The sequence below is a fragment of the Nyctereutes procyonoides genome, unplaced genomic scaffold (genome assembly GCF_905146905.1).
Source record: "Nyctereutes procyonoides isolate TBG_1078 unplaced genomic scaffold, NYPRO_anot_genome, whole genome shotgun sequence".
Lineage (NCBI taxonomy): Eukaryota > Metazoa > Chordata > Mammalia > Carnivora > Canidae > Nyctereutes > Nyctereutes procyonoides.
In genome coordinates, this window is record NW_026575140.1 from 29,299,113 (window position 1) to 29,320,499 (window position 21,387).

The 21,387-nt window shown below is 52.8% G+C and overlaps 1 protein-coding gene across 3 annotated transcripts in view; it reads left to right on the forward strand.

Moving 5' to 3' along the window:
* Nucleotides 1-21,387, forward strand: part of ACOT7 (acyl-CoA thioesterase 7) — a 102,288-nt gene that overhangs the window by 37,924 nt on the left and 42,977 nt on the right. For all 3 annotated transcript variants that reach the window (XM_055306381.1, XM_055306382.1, XM_055306380.1), the window contains 4 exons: nucleotides 2,276-2,432; nucleotides 6,862-6,953; nucleotides 12,048-12,162; nucleotides 17,040-17,126. In XM_055306381.1, coding sequence (XP_055162356.1) covers nucleotides 2,276-2,432; nucleotides 6,862-6,953; nucleotides 12,048-12,162; nucleotides 17,040-17,126 — 451 coding nt within the window. The remainder of the gene's footprint in view (nucleotides 1-2,275; nucleotides 2,433-6,861; nucleotides 6,954-12,047; nucleotides 12,163-17,039; nucleotides 17,127-21,387) is intronic.

Sequence of the window (21,387 nt, forward strand, 5' to 3'; positions counted from 1 at the left end):
AGGAACCCCATGGACAAGGGAGGGTTTCTGTGCTGAGAAGGGAGGAATGCTTTTGTGGGCATGAAAGAGCTCAAGTCCATCCACAGCGAGGATGTGGAGAGATGTGAGAATAAGCCACATTCCCATTAAAAATGATTCATATATATGCATGTGTTTTACTCGTGTGTGAGTGTTTCCATACCAAATTTTAGCCATTCTCCAGTGAAGACATCTGGCTCATTCCTTGTTGGGTCTTGCTAGCAGCACTTGGATAATTCCAACAGGCGGCCCAGAGGCGGGGCCTCCCTTCAGGTCCTGGTCCGCTCAGGCTTGCCCTTCCAGCTTTCTGCCAGTGGGTGGTGCTGTAGCCACAGAAGTCTAGGTAGGGGTGCCCTTAGTCTAAGTGTCAGTGTGACTTAGGGGGCGAGTTGGGGGGAAACCCATGCAGATCAGCGTAGCCACAGGTTAGCCCTGGACCCTTCCTAGCCCCTCTGGTCCCCTGCCTTGCTGAGAGAAGCTGGAGGAGCCCCCAACCCCGTGTTCCTGAGACTTACCTGGGAGGGGTGAAGGTGCAGGTTCGCTGACCCACCCTCCAAGGAGGCAGGTGGCTTGAGGTGGGCCAGGGAATTTACATGCTTGTGTGGTGGCAGGTGGGCTCTTGCACAGGCGCCAGCAGGGCTCAGTGTGACTGTTCTCTGCAACCTCAGGATGGCCAACCCTTGGATAAGGGGTGCTGTGGGGATTAACTGGGAAGGCAAATACCAGAGCAGGCACACCTGATGGATGGGCTCCCAAAGTGAGCCTCCACCTCCCACTCCCTGCTCCCCACCCAGCCTGGGGTTGGCTGGAGCGCCCCCAGATCTGTGCTTAGCCTCCCAGGAAAGAGGATTGGTTTCTAGGAGGAAGTGATAGAAGTGCCTCGTGCTCTGAGGGCCACGAGGGGCTGAGGTCCCGCTGTTCCAACTCCAGTATCTTCTGTGTCATTCAGTTAGTGTAGAGAAGTTAGGGATCCCTGGGTGGCGCAGCGGTTTGGCGCCTGCCTTTGGCCCGGGGCGCGATCCTGGAGACCCGGGATCGAATCCCACGTCAGGCTCCCGGTGCATGGAGCCTGCTTCTCCCTCTGCCTGTGTCTCTGCCTCTCTCTCTCTCTCTCTCTCTCTCTCTCTCTATGACTATCGTAAATAATAAAATAAAATAAAATAAAATAAAGAGAAGTTAGCAGTTCTCATCGCAAGTGCCAGGGGGTGCCAAGGCACTGCTTCCTATCTAGTACTTTGGAAACATACACCAGAGTGTCCCTTCAGTCTGGAAATAGTTCCCAATACTGAAAATGATTTAAGTAAAAGGACACCCATCACAGGATTGTTTATGATAAGCAAATGCATCCAATTGGACCTAAATCTCTCATAACAGAATATTCCATTCTCTCTAGCCATCGAACATACTTTTGCAATGGAGTATCATGACATGTCAGTCATGGAAAGGGCCATGCAAAAGAATAAGGAAGTCTGTCACGTTTCATAGAGAATGAGCCCCGGGGTAGACCACTGCATGCCCTCCAGATGGCACTCCTGTTGTGGGGCCACATTGACCAGTTACCAAGGGGCTCCTAGGTGGCTGGGACAAGTGACAAGAGGCAGACCTGGTACCCCGTACCCTTTCATTCTTTTGAATTTTGAGTCTTGCAAATGGGTTGCCTATTTGAAGAATTAAATTGAAATAAAAGAATATTGATTGCGAAGCATTCTTTGTAACACAGGCATGTTATTTTTCCTCATTTTGAGTGAAAAAAAAGCAGGTTGTAGACACGTATGTTTATGTTTTCATGACTGTGTAAGACTGAGTAACTACGGAAGAACCGGTGAGATCTCATTCTTGGGGAGAAGAGCCTGGGAAGGAAGATCCCAAAATAGAAACCTGGGCTTTCTCCGGATAGAAGGAGTGATTTTCCCTTTTCTGTCTACATCTCTGTATTTCCCAAATTTTCCAAAATGAGTATGTCTTTAATTTTTTTTTTTTACTTTTCATTATGCAAATAATATACATGCTTTGTAGAAAAATGAGAAAGAAAGTAAAAAGCCACTCCTAACCCCCACCATTCAGAGAATCCTGCTAGTGATTGCTTTGGGATATTCCCACCAGGCATTTCTGCATCTCCTGTGGTTTTGCAGTTGGGAACTTGTGGTGTCAGTAAACAGCATGACTTTCACAGTGGGGAAAAAGAAAGGCCGTTTTCAAGGAGCATCTCTAGGGTTGGGCTTGCCCTGCAGGGCTAACCTGTCCCCGGTCTCTGCAGGAGCGCTGTGTAGCCGCCCTGGCCCGAGTGGAGCGCACCGACTTCCTGTCACCCATGTGCATCGGCGAGGTGGCACATGTCAGCGCGGAGATTACCTATACCTCCAAGCATTCTGTGGAAGTCCAGGTCAACGTGATGTCTGAAAACATCCTCACAGGTAACTTCTGCACATGTCTCACCAAGCCTACTTCGTTGGGGTCAGTGCCAACAACAGTGACAGTAAGGTAGCAGCCAAAGATCCCATGGATGGAGGGCTGACCCTGTGCCAGGGCCTGATCCTGAGACCACCCATGAATGACCTCCCTTAATTCCCAGCTCTGCCCATGAACAGATATTTCTGCCATCCTTGTTTTGTGGACAGGGATGGATTAAGCAGTGAGTTCAACAGAATGGCCCTAGAGTGGGATTTGGGCTCTGGCCCTGGTTGAATGGCCACTGCCCCTCCTGCCTTCCAGAGCCTGGTGATCAGCTCCGCAGGGGCAGGGGGATGGCAGTGGGCTAGGGGGGCACAAGCTGCTGTCAATACCCCCTCAACCTGCCTTGCTGTTCCCTGTAGATGGGAGCCACTGGGGGGGCGGTGGTGGGGAGTGGGGATGGGGAGGTGGGTTGCTCCCCATCCTTTCCCCTGCACCCCTGGCCCTGCATACCAGGCTTAGGCTGAAGCTCCTGGGTGAACCTTTGACTCTGGGTTGATCTGAATATTCTCTTTCTCTGAGTGGTAACCATGGAAACCCCTTTTCATCCTCCCACTGGGCTCTGCAGGGGAGTGTGGCTCTGCTTTGCACTGCTGCTGCTTTTTATAACCCGGGCTGCTAAAGGGAAGGCAGGCCCCTTTGTCCCCCTTGCTGCCCACCTTCCTGTCCCAGGGCACCCCATTGTCCCACATCCTATGCAGAGGACAGTCCATGCTGGTTCTCTAGAACCAGGAGCTGCCTGGGGCCTCGGACCTTCCTCTGGATGGCCCCTTGCCCCTTCCTTGGCCCTGGCTGCCTGCAAGGTACTGTGCTCAGAAATCTTCCAGGGGCTCAGTCTTCTCTCTTCCTTGGGTCTGGAGCATAGTTGTCCATCTAGAACATCCCAGGGTGTCCTCAGCAGGCCTGGCCAAGGCATAGTGAATGATTTAGCCAAGCAAGGGCTGGTGCTTGGGGAGCAGTCAGCATCCCTGTGCCTATGGCTGTGGCACAGGAGGGGTACCTGGGCACTGTCTTCTCACGATGGGACCTTGGGGTCCCTGTCCCCACTCCCTGTGGTCTGTCTCTCTGTGGTCAAGGCCTCCTCTCTTGGGTGGGGCCGGGACTTGACAGGGTGAATCACTGCCTCTTCTGCTTCCCATCTTCATGCTTCCTTGTGGATGGCCATCCCAGCAGTGTGGCTTTTTCATGGTGATGTTTAGCAGTTCAGAGCCAGTCACTTCAAGTGAGGGAGGGCCCTGGCTTCCAGATTTCTGGCCCAGGAGGAACCTCTGAGGGACAGAATAGCAGCTTCCTGTTGGCAAATGGAGAAGAGGCCAGAAGCAAGGGTGTTCTTGACTTTCAAAGTGGAGCTCACCCTGGTGGCATTGGACCCCCAGCTTGGTGACTGATTGTCACTGTTGGAGCAGAGGTGCTAGCATCTAGTGTGGGAGGCACAGGGTGGTCCCCACCATGGACAGTGACCCAGTCCCCTGTGTCCCAGTCCCGACACTGAGAAATCCTGCTCTGGATCGTGAACTTTGGAGGGAGTGAGTCCCGTCTTCCTCTTCTTGGCTTCTCTTGGCTCCCAACAGATGTAGGGGTGATAACTATGGGCAGATGAGTGATGGAGTGAACGGGTGACCAAATGAACAAGGCTGTCAGGAAGATTTGTGTTTCTGTGCAGAGATGGGAAGCTGACAGAAGGTTTTGTCCAGACCGACATGCTCTGCCTGACTTCTAAAGGATCCCTCCCACCGCAGGGCAGGCTGCTCTCGCCCGGCCGTGGCACTAACGGGCCAGTGAGGACGCACCTCCCCAGGCGTCCAGGTCCCACGGTGTTGGCTTTGCTCTTTCCCTGCAGGATGGGCACACACAGCCTGATGTACCCTGCGAAGGAGAGAAGCAAGGGTGAGAAGTGCTGGGGCCGTCCACCCTCATGGGACAGAGGCACAGGCTCTGTGATCCCCTGTGCTCTGAGAAAGGAGAGGCTCAGGAAAAGCAAGGGACGGGCCAGTTGTGTTACCTCTCAGGATGGGGCTGGGCTCCCTGATTGGGATTCCCCCTCGTGACCCTCAGGCCTCCCTGTTCCATGAAGAGTGCAGCTGTTCTTGGAGCCCTGACAGTTGTCTTGCCCTGGAATGTCCTGATGAAGGGCTGGAGGCTCCCTTTTGTATTCTGCCACTGCGGGTCTGTCTCTCTCATTTCTGGGTCTCTATTCTGTTATTGGGTGACTGAGTCTCCCCCTGTGTGTTCCCGTGTTTGGATCCATGGAGGTGTTTCTGATTCTAGGACCCTGTGTCTCTCAAGGCTGTCCTCTCCATCCCGACGTGTATCTTTGTGCTCACGTGTCTAGGATGTGAAGGCCGGGCTGGTGGCTTGTCTACTGCAGTTCCCCTACTGCCTATAGCAGCACCGGGCCCAGTGGACCTAGGGTGATGGGGGCTAGGAGGCCTGGGATCTGAGACCTCAGGAGGCAGGGGTCCCCTCCTCTGGGACGGTGCCGCCTGTCAGGAGGCAACCGAGTGAACACACGCCGAGGCAGACAACCAGCAAACCTTTGCCTCCGAGATGGCTCATTCATCTCCGGCAACTGTCAAAATATTAAGCTAACTGGGACATGATTGTTGCAAATTGCTCCAGAAAATAGCTGGGAGCTCTTAAGATTTTAAAATAGGTGTTTTTAATGCTGCAATTGTCTTTTGATGGTTTTATTAAGTGATGGAGAAAGTACAATTAGCATGTTTTGCCTCATTTGCCCTGTGGTGTTCATTTGGGTCTAGAGGAGGGCCACTCCGGTTTCCATGGAAACCAGCTTGTCAGGCTGGCTCTGGCAGATCAGACAGGAAATCTTCATTCCCAGAAGCAAGTTGTCAGATCCACTCTCAGTCAAAGTGCAGTGAAAATATTTTCCATGTTACTTGCCTGTGGTTCCCAAGCGCAGAGCGCCTGTTCCCTGATGGTGCCTCCATGTTGGGGCCGAGCACTGGCGGCTCTGGCGTTGGGAGCCCCAGGCACCGGGGGCTCACACTCCTGCATGACCGTGGGGCTTGGCTTGGCCCTTGGGGCTGTATTCAGGGGAGGAAACCAAAGTCCCCAGCATCCTTGGGAACATCAGAGAGGGAACTCCACCAGGCACTAAGAGGATGCCAGCTGCTCCCCACCGTCCCCACTTGCTTTCCTGTATGTCCTGCGGTTTTGCTGTTCTCCTCTACATTGAGGATCTTCCATGTTGAGGAAACGGCTTTTTTATTTTTATTTTATTTTATTTTATTTTTTTAGTATTTTATTTATTTATTCATGAGAGACAGAGAGAGAGAGAGAGAGAGAGAGAGAGAGAGAGAGAGGGGCAGAGACACAGGCAGAGACAGAAGCGGGCTCCATGCAGGGAGCCCGACATGGGACTCGATCCCAAGTTTCCAGGATCAGGCCCTGAGCTGAAGGCGGCGCTAAACCGCTGAGCCACCTGGGCTGCCCGGAAACTGCTTTTTTAGAGGCATCCTAGCTGATATCTCTGTGGGGGCCTGGGTCTGTACACAGAATAGCACTGAGTTTCTTTGTGACCCTAGGTAAACCACTTGACCTCTCTGGGCTCCACACTCTTCCTGTACAAGTGAGAGGGGCTGCACCAAGTGATCTCTGGACTTTTCTGGTCCCTGGTTCTCAGCCCAGACACTTATCCCTGGTAGGTTCTATTTCCTGTCACTGAGCCTACTGCCCATCTCTAAGCACTCCTCTCTGAAGTTTCTCAATTGGAGCTCTGAGTCAGCAAATCTAGGCATCCCACCTTGAAGGACGGGACTTGCCCAGCCGGTGGTGCAGGTGTGCTCCAGTGTGTGGCCCGGCCACAGCCCCTCACCAGGTTGCCCGTGTGGGCCCTGGTTCCGTGTCCCCCTGAGCCTCACATCCGTGTGCCGCTGTCCTCCTGGCCCCCATCGGGCAGGAGCTCTTAGCTGTGTGTAGGCAGGTGGACGTTCCTTTGCTGAACGCTGAAGCTCCCCAGCAGAGTGTGTTCGACTGGGAGCTCCGGGTCTGCTGGATCTGTTTGCAGAAACTCGAGCTCAGCCTGGGCTGAGTCCCCTGGCTGAGTGAGGGCCCCCTCCCTACCTGTGCTCCTCAGGCTTCTGGGCATGCTGACGACCAAACCTCCCTTATGTCAAAGCCCCGCAAGGAGGAGGTGCCTGCAGTCAGAGCCCTCTGTGGTAGAAATGCTGGAAAGCGGGGATCCCCGGGGTTAAAGCATATGATCTGTAGTCTTTCCAGCAACCTCCGGAGGGGCAGCATTGTGGTGGGAGGCTCCCTGAGCTCTGTGCCCATCTCCCACTGTGTGGGGGTTGGGGGCCAGAGAGCTGGGTCTCAGCCCCCCTGCCCTGTGCCCTCCCTATGCCATCACTCATGTGGTTCTTTCCTCTAAAGGTACTAAGAAGCTGACCAACAAGGCCACCCTATGGTACGTGCCCCTGTCACTGAAGAATGTGGATAAGGTCCTGGAGGTGCCTCCGGTTGTGGTAAGGAGACCCCCTTCTGTGTCTCTCTGGGGGCAGCTTGGAGAGGCTACACAGGTGTCCCAGGAGAGCAGCCTCAGGGACCAGACCTGGGTCTGCCAGCCGGAGACGCCAGTGGAGCAGGTGTCCCTGAAGGGGTCTTTGTGCAGGTTTTGTTCATGCTGGGAATGTGAGTGAAGGCTGGCCTGGGCCTGGTAGGGGCCCCTCCCAGAGGACCCTTACTCATACCCCTGACCGGAGGGACCCGGTGTCGGGTGGCAGGTCCTTCTGCCGAGAGCCAGGACCTCCAGGCTGCCCGGCCCAGCCTGCCACCACCCCCCTTGGCCCCTAAAGAAACAGATTTTAAGACATCTCTGTTCCTACCTCTTCTGTCACCACCCATGGTTCTCTGATTGTGGTTCTGCTGCAGACAGAAGCTTTGTTGCACAAAGGAGCCTGTTGTAAACATTCCCAGGCTGCCACAGGCACGATTGGCTAGGCAGGCTTCCGGAGGGCGAAGGTGGTGCCAATAGAAGGATTTTGTTCCTTTCCTAGTTACCCCTCACCTCCTCCTGTGGCCCACGTACCTGCATGTTTCCAGGACACACATGACAGCTCCTCTCTGGAGACCTGTGACTCTCTGCCCTCATGCCTCAGCAGTTAGAGGGGAATATCCCATAGCCAGGGCATGTCTGCCCCCGTGCTGAGCATCCTCCAGAACAGGAACCAGACCGCTAGAAACTGGTGCCTGCTCTTTTTTCTCAGAGCTCACAGGGGAGCTGAGCACTCCTGGAACGAGCAGTCTCTGTCCTCGCCCTCCTGAGACGCCGCAGTGTAGGCACTTCCTGCTTGGGGGAGGCCTGCTCTGTCTTTCCTACAGGCCTTCCCACTCCCTGCAGCCTTAGAGATATAATGCTGCTGGGGCACTCCCTGCAAGTGCCCCCACAACCTGTGCCAGCTCAGTATCTGACCCCACACCCTGCCTGGGCCCCCAGGGGCAGTCAAGGCCCAGGTGGCACATCTCCTAGGTAGGTAGGGGTGGCTGCCTGCGAGACTCTAGCTGCTGTGTAGTCTAGATATTTTAAAAAAACATCTTGAGATAGAGGAGTCCTCTCCATGTTGAATGGGAAGGATGCTTGGACCTTGGTCTGGGTTGGGTTGGTGGCCTGTCCTCTAGTACTGTGAGAGAAGGGAGGTAGTGCCACCACCTGCCGACAGCCCTGGTGCCACCCATCCCTAACAAGTGAGGAGAGCAGTGGAAGCTCATAGCCAGGGCATGGAGCCCAGCAGTTCCTAGGGGTCATGTCTCTTTGGGTGTCCTGGGGCTGCTTTGACAGAGGCCCCAGGGGATGACCCTTCCTATATCATCCAGCTTCTAGTGGCTTGTGGCCATGCACCTCCTCCTCAGATGTGTGCCAGTTGTTACCTGTGGGTTCCGTTCTGTTGCAGCTTTACCTCATGTGAACTGATCACACCTGCACAGACCCCAGTTCTGTGTGACGTCACACGCGCAGCTTCCCAGTGCACAGGGAACCCCAAGCTCTGCTCTCAGTTCCTGCTGGCCTCGCCCCCTCTCTCCCCTCCTCCAGCCTCTCTACCTCCTTCCCTGTCTCCCTCCTCTCTGCAGCACTGATCGGGGGCCTTAAGACCCAAGAAGCAGGAGTGAGTCTGGAGTGACTTTTTTCCTTAGAAATGATGAGTGTACCCACCCACTCCTTCTTTCATCTTTCCCACTAAGTACTCGGTGTTCAATTAGCTGCATCGTGTGTAAATACAATGTAATTATTTAACTGATTTCATTTTCAGATGCCACAGAATTTAGAGGTCTGTGGCTGGCCATTCTCTGGTTTCAGCACCTCATGATGCATGTTACGGGGTTGATACTGCAGGAAGATTCTGGGGCTGAGCCCGTGAGCTCTGCTTCCTTTGGTTCCTTGGGACCGGGGGCTGAAAGCTTTGGGTCTCCAGCCAGTGGGGCAGGGGCAGCAGTGTGCCGGTTCCTGTCCCCCCACAGGGCCGGGGCAGCCCTCCTCCCCAGGGAGCACTCACCTCCATATCCCAGAGGGGCCCAGAGTTTCCCATCCCCTTTGTTCAGCCGGGTTTGATAAGACGTAAATACCAACTCTGCCCTTGTAGAGGCAGAAACAGAGGGCTCCAGATGGGAGAAGCCATGTAGTTCCTAGCTGCAGCCGATGCTAATGTTTATGGGAGCTGCCCCCCCCCCCCCCCCCCCCCCCGCAACGTGAGGCCCACATAGAAGCCTTCAGTTGATTTGAAATATAGATCTGCTGTGTCCTGTTGGATCCTGGAAAGCTCAGTGTCTCTCTGACATTTGTGCTCATCTCACTGGTAGCATGGCCTCAAGGCTTTCTAATACCCACCAGAATCCTCCCTCCAGCCTTTACAGATTGCTGTCACTTATTTGAGAATACACATATTTCTCTGCCTAAGTGTGTGTATTACACATCTCTCACGTGTGTATATGTACCACAGACACGTACATCACATATCTTACATATACACATGTCGACGTCACACACACGTGGACAGAGATTACTGCACACGTGCATCTCCCTGGAAGAAGCCTGGGTATTGATCCTGTGCGGTGTTATTCAGTGTCCGCTCCACCCTCTTCTCCACGGAACAGGGACCTCAGTACTCAGAATCCCTCTGACAGGAGAAGGACCCCTGTGGTGACCAGAGCAGGGGACAGGGGGCCTGGGTGGCCATCAGAGTAGACATGCTGGTGTTGGTTTTTTCTTTCCCGTGTCTGAATACGAGCTTGAGTTCAGAGTCTTGCCCAGACTGTTGGACATGTGGGCTGAGCTGGCTTCTTCACATCAGCTGGGCTTGACAACAAGCCCTTGGGGATGAGAATGGGGTACTAGCCTATCGTTGGGATGTTCTAGTGATTCTATCCCCAGATTTAAAGATTTTATTATTTTAAACAATTTTTATTTATTCATGAGAGACACAGACACAGAGAGAGAGAGAGGCAGAGGGAAAAGCTCCCTGTGGGGAGCCTGATGCAGAACTCAATCCCAGGACCCTGGGATCACAACCTGAGGCAGATGCTCAACCACAGAACCACCCAGATGCCCCTATCTCAGATTTAAAGCCGGCAGGACAGTTTTGAGGAGGTTGTGTTTCCTCTGTCTTCGTGGCTCATGTCTGGCCGGGGCCCTGCCACGTGCCCTACATGTCTGCACAGGCTGGAGTGGTGTGTTGCACGTGGCCAGGATTTATTAGGCTCTTTTTTTTTCTTTTTTTTAAGATTTTATTTATTTATTCATGAGAGACACAGAGAGAGAGAGAGAGAGACAGAGACACAGGCAGAGGGAGAAGCAGGCTCCCTGTGGGGAGCCTGATGTGGGACTCAATCCTGGGTTTCCAGGATCACGCCCTAGGCCGAAGGCTGCACTAAGCCGCTGAGCCACCCAGGCTGTCCTATTAGGCTTTTTCTTAAATAATCTCTTTAAAAAGCATTTTTAAAAAAGATTTTATTTATTTATTCATGAGAGGCAGAGGGAGAAGCAGGCTCCACGCAGGGAGCTCGACACAGGACTTGATCCCGAGTCTCCAGGATCATGTCCTGGGCTGAAGGTGGCACTAAGCCGCTGAGCCACCCAAGCTGCCCTTAAAAGGCATTTCTTAAGGACCCTTGAGTTGAGCTGTGAATTTTACTGGGTAGGCACAGCACAGACTCTGCTTGTACGGTCTTTACTCTGGGCGGTGGGACGGGAGGCAGCAGTTTATTTACGAAGGAAAAGGTTAAATTATCCACTGCAGCTTAAACACTCATGGTTTGTTTCTTTTGAACAGGCCACTCAGTCCCTTTCTCAGTCTCCTTGGGAGACAGGTTCTCAAGCCTCAGATAATGGTAATTAAGCTGCAGAGTGGTGTTCAGACCCTGTGTGATTTGGAGCAGAGCCATGAGCAGGAAAATCAAGATGTTTAAAACTGGCTTTTGAAAGAAGATCTAAAATTGCCTTCTGAAATGAATTTGCCTCAGTCAGAGAGGCTTCCGAGGGGGGCGGAGAGGGGCCCTGAGCTCAGTAGCTTCTCCATGGGCCCAGCCAGAAATGCTGGCTGAGTGAATAAAGGGGCAGATGTCAGAGCTAACCCAGAGGAGGAGAGCTGGGCTGTGGGCGGGGGCAGCGGGGGTGTGGGGGGCGCTAGGGGGCTGGGCTGTGGTCAGCAGGAAGGGAGAGGACTGCTAGGGAAGCCAGCCATCTAATGAGGGCCCGTGGACCTGGCCTGGGGCTTTTCCGAGGGGTCCCCCAGGGAGGGCATGTGTGCCCTACGCTGGGCAGAGGACAGGCCCTTGCTGTCACATTTGAGAAACCCGGCATCTCCTGCTGTGCCCAGAGATACCCCAGTTTTTGTGTCAGGTTTTATATTCACGTTTATTCTTAACTTCTTGGGTCCAAACCCGTGCCATCCATTAGGAGAGCTCCACTGGACTCTCTCAGCTTTGGTTTGCGTTCCCACAAGTGTGCAACCTGTAGGACCAGCTGGGAGCCCAGCAGAGTGATGGTGTGGGGGGCATGCAGGCAACTGCTTTGTCCTCACCTTGGCAGGGCCCCCCGGGATCCTGTAGTTCCGTGGCTGGGGATAAATCCTAGGAAGGAAGGAAGGGGCAAGTGTAAAGTATGACTGAGACTGTTAACGTGATGTTGTTTTAACGGTGAAGGACCAGATGCAGGCTTAATGCTCTCGGTACCAGGTCCATCACCTAAGTTGTGTTAGGCTGAGAAGTTCACGGTTGCAGTGGGAGGTGGAAACATTGGTACCCCAGAACTTCACACATGGCCAGGGAGAACTCTTACACATTCGTGGGTATGGGAACCATTCTAGGAGGCAGAACATAAACATTTGACTTGGGTTATCTCTCGATACGTGAGATTTTTGCCTTCTCTGTGTTTTTATTTTTTCTATTAAATATATATTATCAGGAAAGGACTAGATGGCTCCAATTACATAAATGGAGGCCACACAAGGAGGCCTTGAGCCTGGGAGGCAAGCCACGCCTGGCCGAGGAGGGTGCGGGGAGGAAGGCCAGGCTCATTGCTGCTGGCCTGACACCCCCACACACACCCCTGCCGTGCCTCCCCACAGTACTCCCGACAGGAGCAGGAGGAGGAGGGCCGAAAGCGGTACGAGGCCCAGAAGCTGGAGCGCATGGAGACCAAGTGGAGGAATGGGGACATCGTCCAGCCCGTCCTGAACCCAGGTGAGAGCTGGGGTGCAGGATGGGGGGCTAACCTCGGTCAGTAAGTGCCGAATGCGGCAGGCTCACAAATCTTCTCCACTTAGAGTGACCAGGCCCTCTGGGTTCCTGGGGGCCGTGTCTCCTGTCCCTGCACCTTGCAGACCCCTTCTCAGTACTGCAGTCAGCAGTGAGGGACAGGACACCTCAGGGGGCCCTACAGGCCCGTAGAGTGCAGAGACAGAGGCCCCACTGCCAGGGCAGAGAGAAGCACACCTGTGTGTAGCCTCCCCCAGGGTGGCTCAGGAGCACAATTTTTTTTTTTTTTAATTTATTTACAAGAGACACACAGAGAGAGGCAGAGACCCAGGTAGAGGGAGAAGCAGGCTCCATGCAGGGAGCTCGACGTGGGACTCGATCCCGGGACTCCAGGATCAGGTCCTGGGCCGAAGTCGGCGCTACACTGCTGAGTCACCCGGGCTGCCCAGGAGCACATTTTTTTATGACATTTTCAGCTCATAAAAACAACAACAACAACAACAACAACAACAACAACAAAAACAGGCAAACGGTAGCTGCTTTTCCCGTGTTGTTCCTTATCAGCCTGCCACTTAGATGTCACCATGGAAAAAAGGTAGACTGACTCCCTGGCTGTGAGGGTGAGAAAGTTCCACGGGCATGCTGGCTTCCTCTCAGGCCATGTCCTCTGGCCCCTCATTCTCTTGCCTGCACATCCAGGTGGCTGGCTCTAGCAAAGTGTGCCACAACCTGAACGGCCAGGGATGGTTTCCCCCCAGATGGGACTTTCCTCCCTGCGTCCTTAACAGACAGCTCCCCTGGCACTCAGACAGGTCAAGGCAGGGTCTCTGGGGCTTCTGTTCCCATCAGGATATGGTGAGCCCTTGGGTCGTGGGTTTCCCTGTAATGTGTGTCTCCCCTATACCCACAATGACCACATTGTGTCCATGTGGAAAGGACTCTCCAGAATGTGCTGTGTGTTCTGTATGGGGTTCCATAGGGTGACCCTGGACACAAGTAGTGTTTGGGTTCTGGATTTGGTCCCAGACAGCTATGGACTCGTCCCGAGTAATCCCTTCCTTGCTCGGTGTTGCATCCCGATGTGCCCTGGGCTCTCCCCCTCCAAGCTGTGCCCTGGCTCCTGCTAACCAGGGCTATAGGGAACTCTAGGGCATGGGCTGGACAGTTTCTGCTCCCCTGCCTGCAGGGGCCCTGGCAACAATGCATCACGTGTGTGCATTAGGACAGGACCTTCTGGGTTTCGAGTCCTGCTATTCAGCTCCTGTGCGCAGGGTGCCCTCGGGCAGGGCCTGTTTGGTTTGCACAAGACTCTGCGTGTCTCCATCTTATCTTTCTCACTTTCCAGCCTTAACCTGCCTTCCCTGTGGGCAGGTTAAGGCTGGTGGCCTGTGCGTGGGGTGGTGTCTTCGGTGTTTTCACATCTGGTTTTCAGTAAATACCAAAATGATAAATTACTTCTTGGTATTCCTAAGAAGTATGTTACTGGAATCAACAATCTGTTTATAGCACAGTAACCCACAAGACAGGTCTGGGGTCACTCCTGAGACTGAGGGTCTACCCAGGCCCTCGGGCCCCTGCTGAGGGCAGCAGAAATGCCAGACCCAGGCCCTGCTTTTGGGGGGTAAGCAAGCATGCTGGTCAGGCAAAGACACGGAGGACTGCAAAGTGATATGAGGGTGTGGAAATGTCTTTGAAAAAGTACAAACTGGGTGCTGAGGGTATATTCTGGGACAGAGAAGCTGGAGGGGCAGCCCCCCATCCTACACTGCAGAAGACATGTCCATGCTGAAATTCTGGACCCTTATTTAGAAAAGAGTGTTTGTAGCGTAATCAGGTTAGGATCTCGAGATGAGGTCCTTCTGTGTTATCCAGGTGGGCCCCAAATCCAGTGACTATTGTTCTCATTAGACAGGCAGGAAGAGACCGTGTCAGCCCAGCAGCAGCAAGGACGGGCCAGGAGGAAGTCTGAGCAGCACGTTGGGGGCTGCTTGGGCGCTCCTCTCTGGGTTATTTCTAGCCAGTGCTCTTGTGAAAGCCAGGCTGAGGGCCGAGTCTGGGGCTTTGAAAACCTAAGCTTAGTCCTTGTTTCCTCCTTTGACGGTCTGGGAAACTAATATAATGCCCACGGTTCCAGCCCAAGTCCCTTCATGCTTGGGGCTATTTGCTGTTTGCCCTCCTGTTTGTGAATCTGATGCATGACGTTTCTCAGAATCTGTTATTCTCCAACACTGCTACTCAAAGGTGACATTCTGAATCTCAAGATTTCTTGATAGAATTTTATAAGCTTTTCTTTTTTATTTTCCTATGTTCCAGTAAAAATGCATCTTTCTCAGATAATTGGCTTAGGGACTGGCTTTTAAATGCTTCTTAAGGAAGTCACATGCTCGTTCCTTGGTGTTTTTGAATGTGGTTTTATTTCTGACCTCAGCCTCCTGCTACAGCTGGCCTTCCCCTGGCAGGCCAGGCTCCCAGTTCCCCGGGAAGGGCAGGATGGCCTCCCGTGTGGCTTGGGATGGGCTGGGCCTGGTGGATGTGCCTGTGCAAGCAGGACAGGCACTCAGCAGGAAGAACAGAGCATGAGCTCAGTACTGGGGGTCTTTCTAACCCATGAGCCCCTTCCTGTGAAAGGACTCCGCTACCCCCACATGATCTGTGGCTCTCTGTCACCATTGACACCAGAACCCGATTTCTCCAGGCCGTTGCCTAGCAACTCCCTCGCCGGACTGACCTCATCCTTCAGGTGTCCTTTCAGAGAGTCTGGGAGTTCTTTAAAACCAAGCTTTTTTTTATTGTTTTCTGCATCTGAAAAGAGAAAATATAATTACCTTGAACTGTATGATCCATGGCTGTCAAATGTCCAGCTTTGACTGTGTAGGGACTGTTTGGCCACCTGGAGCCATTTGAGGGCTGTCGGGTTTGTGACAAAGAAGCCCGGCTCCAGTTGCTGGGCTGGGCCCACGCTCTGCCTCCCTGTGGTCAGCCCCTGCCCGGCCGCCCCTGAGAGTGCTCGATGTCCATCTGGGGTCTCCCAGGACCTGACCAGGCCCCATCATCCTGAGCCCATCAGCATTTGTTCTGGGGAGGGAGCGAAGCGTAAGGAGGCAGAGGCAGGGTGGTGAGGGGCACGTTGTCTGGAGTTGGACTGCCCAGGTCTGAATCCCACCTCTGCCCCATGAGGGTTAATCTCTCTGCCTCTGTCTCCTCGGCTGGAAACACAGAATTTTGTGTGTGTTTATGACCTCTCCCGTTGCTGCCCTGGAGACCTTGCTCAGGTTCTGGACATTGTCATGAGGTTGAGGTTCACACACATGGCACTGTGTTAATCAGTGCCATCTGTGGTGGCCTCTGTAGCTGCTAAACCCTAAAGTCCTAGTGCCTAACTTAGTAGAGGTTTATTTCTCATAAAGTCCAAACCGGGTGTTCCAAATCAGGGGGTGTCCTGCAAATAGGGTGGACTGCGTTTTGTAGCCCTGCCTCTGGCAGCTTTCTGGGTTACCTCAGAAGGGGAAAGAGCACAGGGGCTCACACAGCGGGGGTTTGGATGGGCTGGGCCTGAAAACAGCAGGTGGCACTTCTGCTCACGCCCCTTTGGCAGGAAGGCAGCCTGTAGAGGAGGAGGGTAGTCTAGCTGTGTGTGGAGCAGGTGAGGAGGAGGGGCTACCTGGCCCTGCCTGCTGACCACCAGGTCCCATTTTGTTCCCTTGCACATGTGGGTCACTTCCCCGGAACCCTGTCCAGCCACTGCCTAACCTCAGGGGGCGGTACCTTGGATTCCATGGTCTCCTTTTGGGTTTAGATGCGGTACCTCTGGTGGGCCAGTGGCTGGTGACCAAGCAGTGGGACCCCTGCAGCAGCACCACATGGAGGTGGGACAGGAGACAAGGGCGAACACACTCACGTGTTCTCAGGCCTGATGTGCTCACAGGGGGCCTGCTCTCTGGGTGACAGGGTCGGGGGGTCCTCAGCCCATCCGTTCTCCAGAGGGTCTTCCTTGCCCGCTGTCCTCCTCGGCCTCCTCTGAAGTGGGTGCCTTCTCGTCTACAACTGGAGGCATCAGAGGTTATTTAGGCTTGAACAATTGTCCCTCCTAAACTTCGTGGGCGTCCATCTGTTGGCTTCCTGTCAGCTGTCAGTCACAGTCACACCAGCATCCTTGAGGCTCTCTGGTGGACACATGCACCTATTAGAACAGATGGTGTCAAAGTGTCACATCTGTCTTCTGGGGTTTTATTTCATGTGTTTCTAAGTGTAGCCTCTTCTAGATATTTGGCAGCAGCATGGAGGGAGGGATGCCCCCAGGGATCTGGCGAGCTAGGGCGGTGAATGGGAGGGAAGAGCTGGCATGCCTCTGGGAGCTGAGGCTTCCAGGGCCGGGGCCGAGCCCAAGGGGCTGGCAGGAGTCCCTGGGAGCCATCCAGGGAGGCTGTGTCTGTGGTGTCTCCACCTACCACCATGTTCAGTGAAGTGTAAATGTACACTCTCTCAGGGTTGCATGCTAAGTTTCTGAAATACTGTCTGCTGTTATTTATGAAATTGGGAGTGAAAGTCAGAGGGCTGACTATCTAGACACAGGGTCACCGCAGCCCTGGGAGCAAGTAAGTAGCCACGAGGTGTTCACTGGCTGTCTGCAGGCCTTACAGGGTGCCACAAGAGTGACATCATGAACTGATAACAGTGTGGCTGATGAACATTACTGACCTGAGCGCTCAGACCACGGGTTCCTTAGAGAAATCACACCTGCAATGCTGGCAGTGGGATGCCCCAGGTGGCTGTGCAGACGTCAGGGCAGTCAGTGTGTCACAGCGCTCCACCTTGGGCATCGACCCCTCCCACACCCTAATCTCTCTCCTTTGCAATTCCAGAGCCCAACACGGTCAGCTACAGCCAGTCCAGCTTGATCCACCTGGTGGGGCCTTCTGACTGCACCCTGCATGGCTTTGTGCATGGAGGTAAGTCTGCGGCTGTTTGTCCACTTGCTCCTGCTGGCACCCTGCAGCCAGGCTGCTCTCTGACCCAGTTTTGGCTCTTGTGTTTAATGAAGTCTAAGTTTAAACTTTTAAGAGGCTGTATAATAAATTACTGAAATATAGTCGGCGCCTGTTTTTTAAAATTGGGAATGAAAGTCAGATGGATGACTGTCCTGACGGAGGGTCACACGCAAGTCTGGGAGCATAGAACCACGTGGTGTGTAGTGGCTGTGGCCTGGGGCAGGGCTTTTCGAGGAAGAGTGATGTCACCAGGAGTAACTGTTACCTCCCCAACAAAGAGGGGCTCCTTAAGCATATTTTTGCCTCTGATGTTCTCATTTATTTCTTCCTTTGGTCAGATTCCACCTTAAACCATGCAGGCCTTTTAGTTCCTGGCTCAGGAAATATGGTGGGACATAGGGAACTAAGCTCCAGGTTCATAGAGGGACACTTGACCTTAATGGAGTGTAATTATTTTTTGTGATTTAGGGAACACAATAAGCCTACAGGCATGGGCACAGTGCCGTTCATTTACACTCATCTCCAGTTGCCAGGAGTGCCAAGCTGTCTTTTCTATTACTCTCAGAAAACTCCTATTCATCCTTCAAAACCCAGTTCAGAAGGTACCACTCTATATACCAGGTTACCTTAGTATTTCTACGAGGGGAGGCCTCGGGAATAGGGCTTGATCTTATTATTTGTATTGGCTCCAGGGCCTCACGCAGCATCAAAGAGGTATTTTCCAGAGGCTTGTTCCATGAACGAGAGGCATAGATTACTTTCAGGTCAAGAAGTATGGGATAATGGGCCCTGGGCCTATCAGAATCAGAGTGGGTCCTGATGTGAGATGCATTTTTAAAGTTTGTTTCTTTTTATTTTTTAAGGGAATTCTCTTTGGTGTTTTAATTTTATTATTTTTTTAAATTTCATGATTATTCTCCTCTTTCAACTAAAGCTGGCTGCAGTGCCCTTAGATCTGCTTCACTTAGAGCCTACCCATGGGAAGCTCTGCTTCTTTACAAACAATGTGGCCCCAGGCCCAGGCATGCAGTGGCCATCAGAGTGTCTCTGTACCCCGAGGACAGCCATGGCCTCATAAGTTTGCTCATCTCTTCTTCACCAGTCCTTGCCTGCCTCCTGAAAGTGAGGGGCAGCCCCTCTCCTGAGCCCCGCATCCAGAGCCCAGGCCCCATAACTGCTCAGAATTGTCCTTCAGCCTCACTGAGCTATTTTCTGCCTGAAATTTGTGGAACTCTGTGCTAGAATTTAATCCTGTCCACATGTTAGAAGTTCTGGAGGGGTGGCATCTCCACCATTTGCCATCTCCTTGTTGACAAGTCTTCTATCCTCACCTGCTGGAGGGTGTGAGTAAGGGAGTTGTTGGAAATCTAGAATCTGATGGCATGGCATGTTCATCTATGGAGCCTGAGCTACAGGCACATTTCTTTAAGGAGTGCATTTAATGGAGTGTTTACGATGGTTTCACAGCATTTAATGGCTATTTTAGTAGGGGTTTTCTGAACACAAGTTAAAAAACACGCCTAATATTTTTACCAAACATTATCATCTCTGAACAGCATCTACTAACTCACCAAGAGCCAGTGAACAAAATAAACACGGTGCTGAAGACACCCACGCAAGAACTGTGATTTTATGGTGTTTTCCTGCAGAGAAAATGCTGTCAATGAGTGGCATCTAAACTCATTTCAGTCAAAGTCTTCTCTAATCTGTAATTGAGTTGATGCCAATCAATGCCGTGAGTGGAGAAGGATGCTGATTTGGCTTTTATTCTGTAATTCCATACTGCATATGTGTCTTTGAAAAACTATTTCCGCATCCCATTTTTGTGACTTTCACACTCTGGACAGTCTTGATCTTGCAGACCAGGCCCTGTCCTACCACTTAACAACACGTGATGTGGACATTGGCCATGCTAACCTGGTGAGAGGCGTATGGGAAGGGTCAGAGGTCCCAGATGGAATGCAGGGGTGTGGTCAGATGCTAGATCTCTTGTCCTGTCCTGGGTGAGTGGGCAGGACATCCAGTGATTCACTGAGGGGAGTCAGAACAGCAGGGAGCAAGCAAGAGGACTTGGGGGTTCATCCAGTGTGCTGGGAAGGGGGCTGTCTGTATGGCCGTGCTGTTGATTTCAGAACCACAGTACAAGCATCAGCCTTAGTCCTGAGTGAAGCCATGCAGGTTCCTTCCTCCTCTGGCCTCCCCATCCCCATCCCTCCCCGCTATTGGTTGTGTCCCTTGAGTGAGGACTTGGCAGGTATCTGGGGTGTTGAGGTTCATGCCGCAGTGAGGACCTCACCCACCCACCCATCCTTGATAAAAACAGTAAGAATAGGAATCGATGGTGCTTCCCCAACATGATAAAAGAGGTATCTGAGGGATCCCTGGGTGGCGCAGCGGTTTGGCGCCTGCCTTTGGCCCAGGGCGCGATCCTGGAGACCCGGGATCGAATCCCACATCGGGCTCCCGGTGCATGGAGCCTGCTTCTTCCTCTGCCTATGTCTCTGCCTCTCTCTCTCTCTCTCTGTGACTATCATAAATAAATAAAAATTAAAAAAAAAAAAAAGAGGTATCTGAGCCCTAGAGTGAGCATCTTCCTCCAAAGGGGGAGCTCTGAGGACTGTCCCCAAGGTCAGGACTAGGGCAAGGGACTGTTCTCTCACTGCACATTAGTGTTGCTTTGGGGATTTGAGCCACTACTGTTAAACCAGAGGGAAATTCAGAGGCGCAGGAAGAGAGGGGGTAACCAAGGTGTGTGTTCGCAGGCAACACAGTAATACCCAGACAGCCAAGAGGTCCCGCCATAGAGAGAATGCAGGTCATGCAGGAATTCAGTAAAGTAGCAGCACAGAAAGTGACTGACTGATGGGAGTGATAAGAGAACACTTGCCTGAAATAGAAAAACTACTTTTTTTTTTTTAGGCTTGTTTGTTCTCCCAGGTGCGTTTTGGGTTGAATTTTATCTATATCGTGAAACACCGCTTTGAGTAATTTGGTGAAAAGGCGCAGGACTACTTCTGTGTCTGTTGGTTGGATTTATCTTTCTAAAGTCCTTGTTCTATTTATGCTGTTGGGAGGGGGGGGTACTGCTGCTCACCGCCAACCCCACTGCAACAACGGCTATGGGCTTCCCCTGACGGGTAGTCCGATATCCTGCTCAGAGCAGGCCAGAGGTGTCTCCAACATGGATTCTTCACTTCTGAACTTTTGGTGGCCTTGAATGTTTCTTTGGCACTTTTAAAAAGTGTGTTTTTTTTTAATTTTTACTTTTTTAGAGATTTTATTTATTTATTCATGAGAGAGAGAGAGGCAGAGACATAGGCAGAGGGAGAAGCAAGCTCCCAATGCGAGACTCAATCCCAGGACCCTGGAATCATGCCCTGAGCTAAAGGGAGATGCTCATCCGCTAAGCCACCCAGGTATCCCAATGTTTAATTATTTTAAACCAAGATATACTGTGGAAGTGGCCCAAAGTGGCTTTTGATGAAACGCAGCTGCCCCCCCCCCCACTCACTGCCCCAGGGCATCTGCCCTTGCCATGCTTCTGTTCTGGTACATGGCTTATCTCCCAGGGTCTTTTGGTGGGTCAGCCTGAGACTCGGCCTGTGGGAGTGCCACGCAGCGCTGAGCCAGGCAGGCACTATGACTGTGTCACTCTGCAGCTTTGTTATCATAGTGTCGTCTCTATCTCCCACCCACTCCCAACATCCAGCCTCCAGGACTCTGTAAAATGCTTCAGAGTATAGTTTTGCCTGCCAGGTAGCCGCTCAGTATGTGTTCCCTGGAGAGAGCCATCCTCCGCCCACTTCAAGTTGGACTGCTCGTTCCTTGCACCTGCTCTGCACAGCTCTCCTCAGTTGGATGCTCTGGTTCACAGATTGTTGATTTTCCTCTTCACTAGTTTAGGTGGAACACGTCCTCCAGTGGCTTCCTGGGCAAAGTGTATATTGGCCAGATTAAAGCCTCAGCGGCTGTGCCCAAGGCCCCAACAGTGGCTTCCATGAGACAGATGATGGTTGTATCCTGTGGGGTGATGCAGTCATAAGAGGTCCAGGGCCTATTTGGAAGCTCATTGGTGTTGGTGACCCCAGCTCCCTCTGCCATCCCTGGGGTGCTACCATTTCTTTGGGCGGGGGCACATGGTGGCACCAGTTTTCCACCCCAGGAGGTGGGGGGGGCTCCCAGGAAACTATGCCCACTGCTCACATCTCTAGGTCTAGCTGGC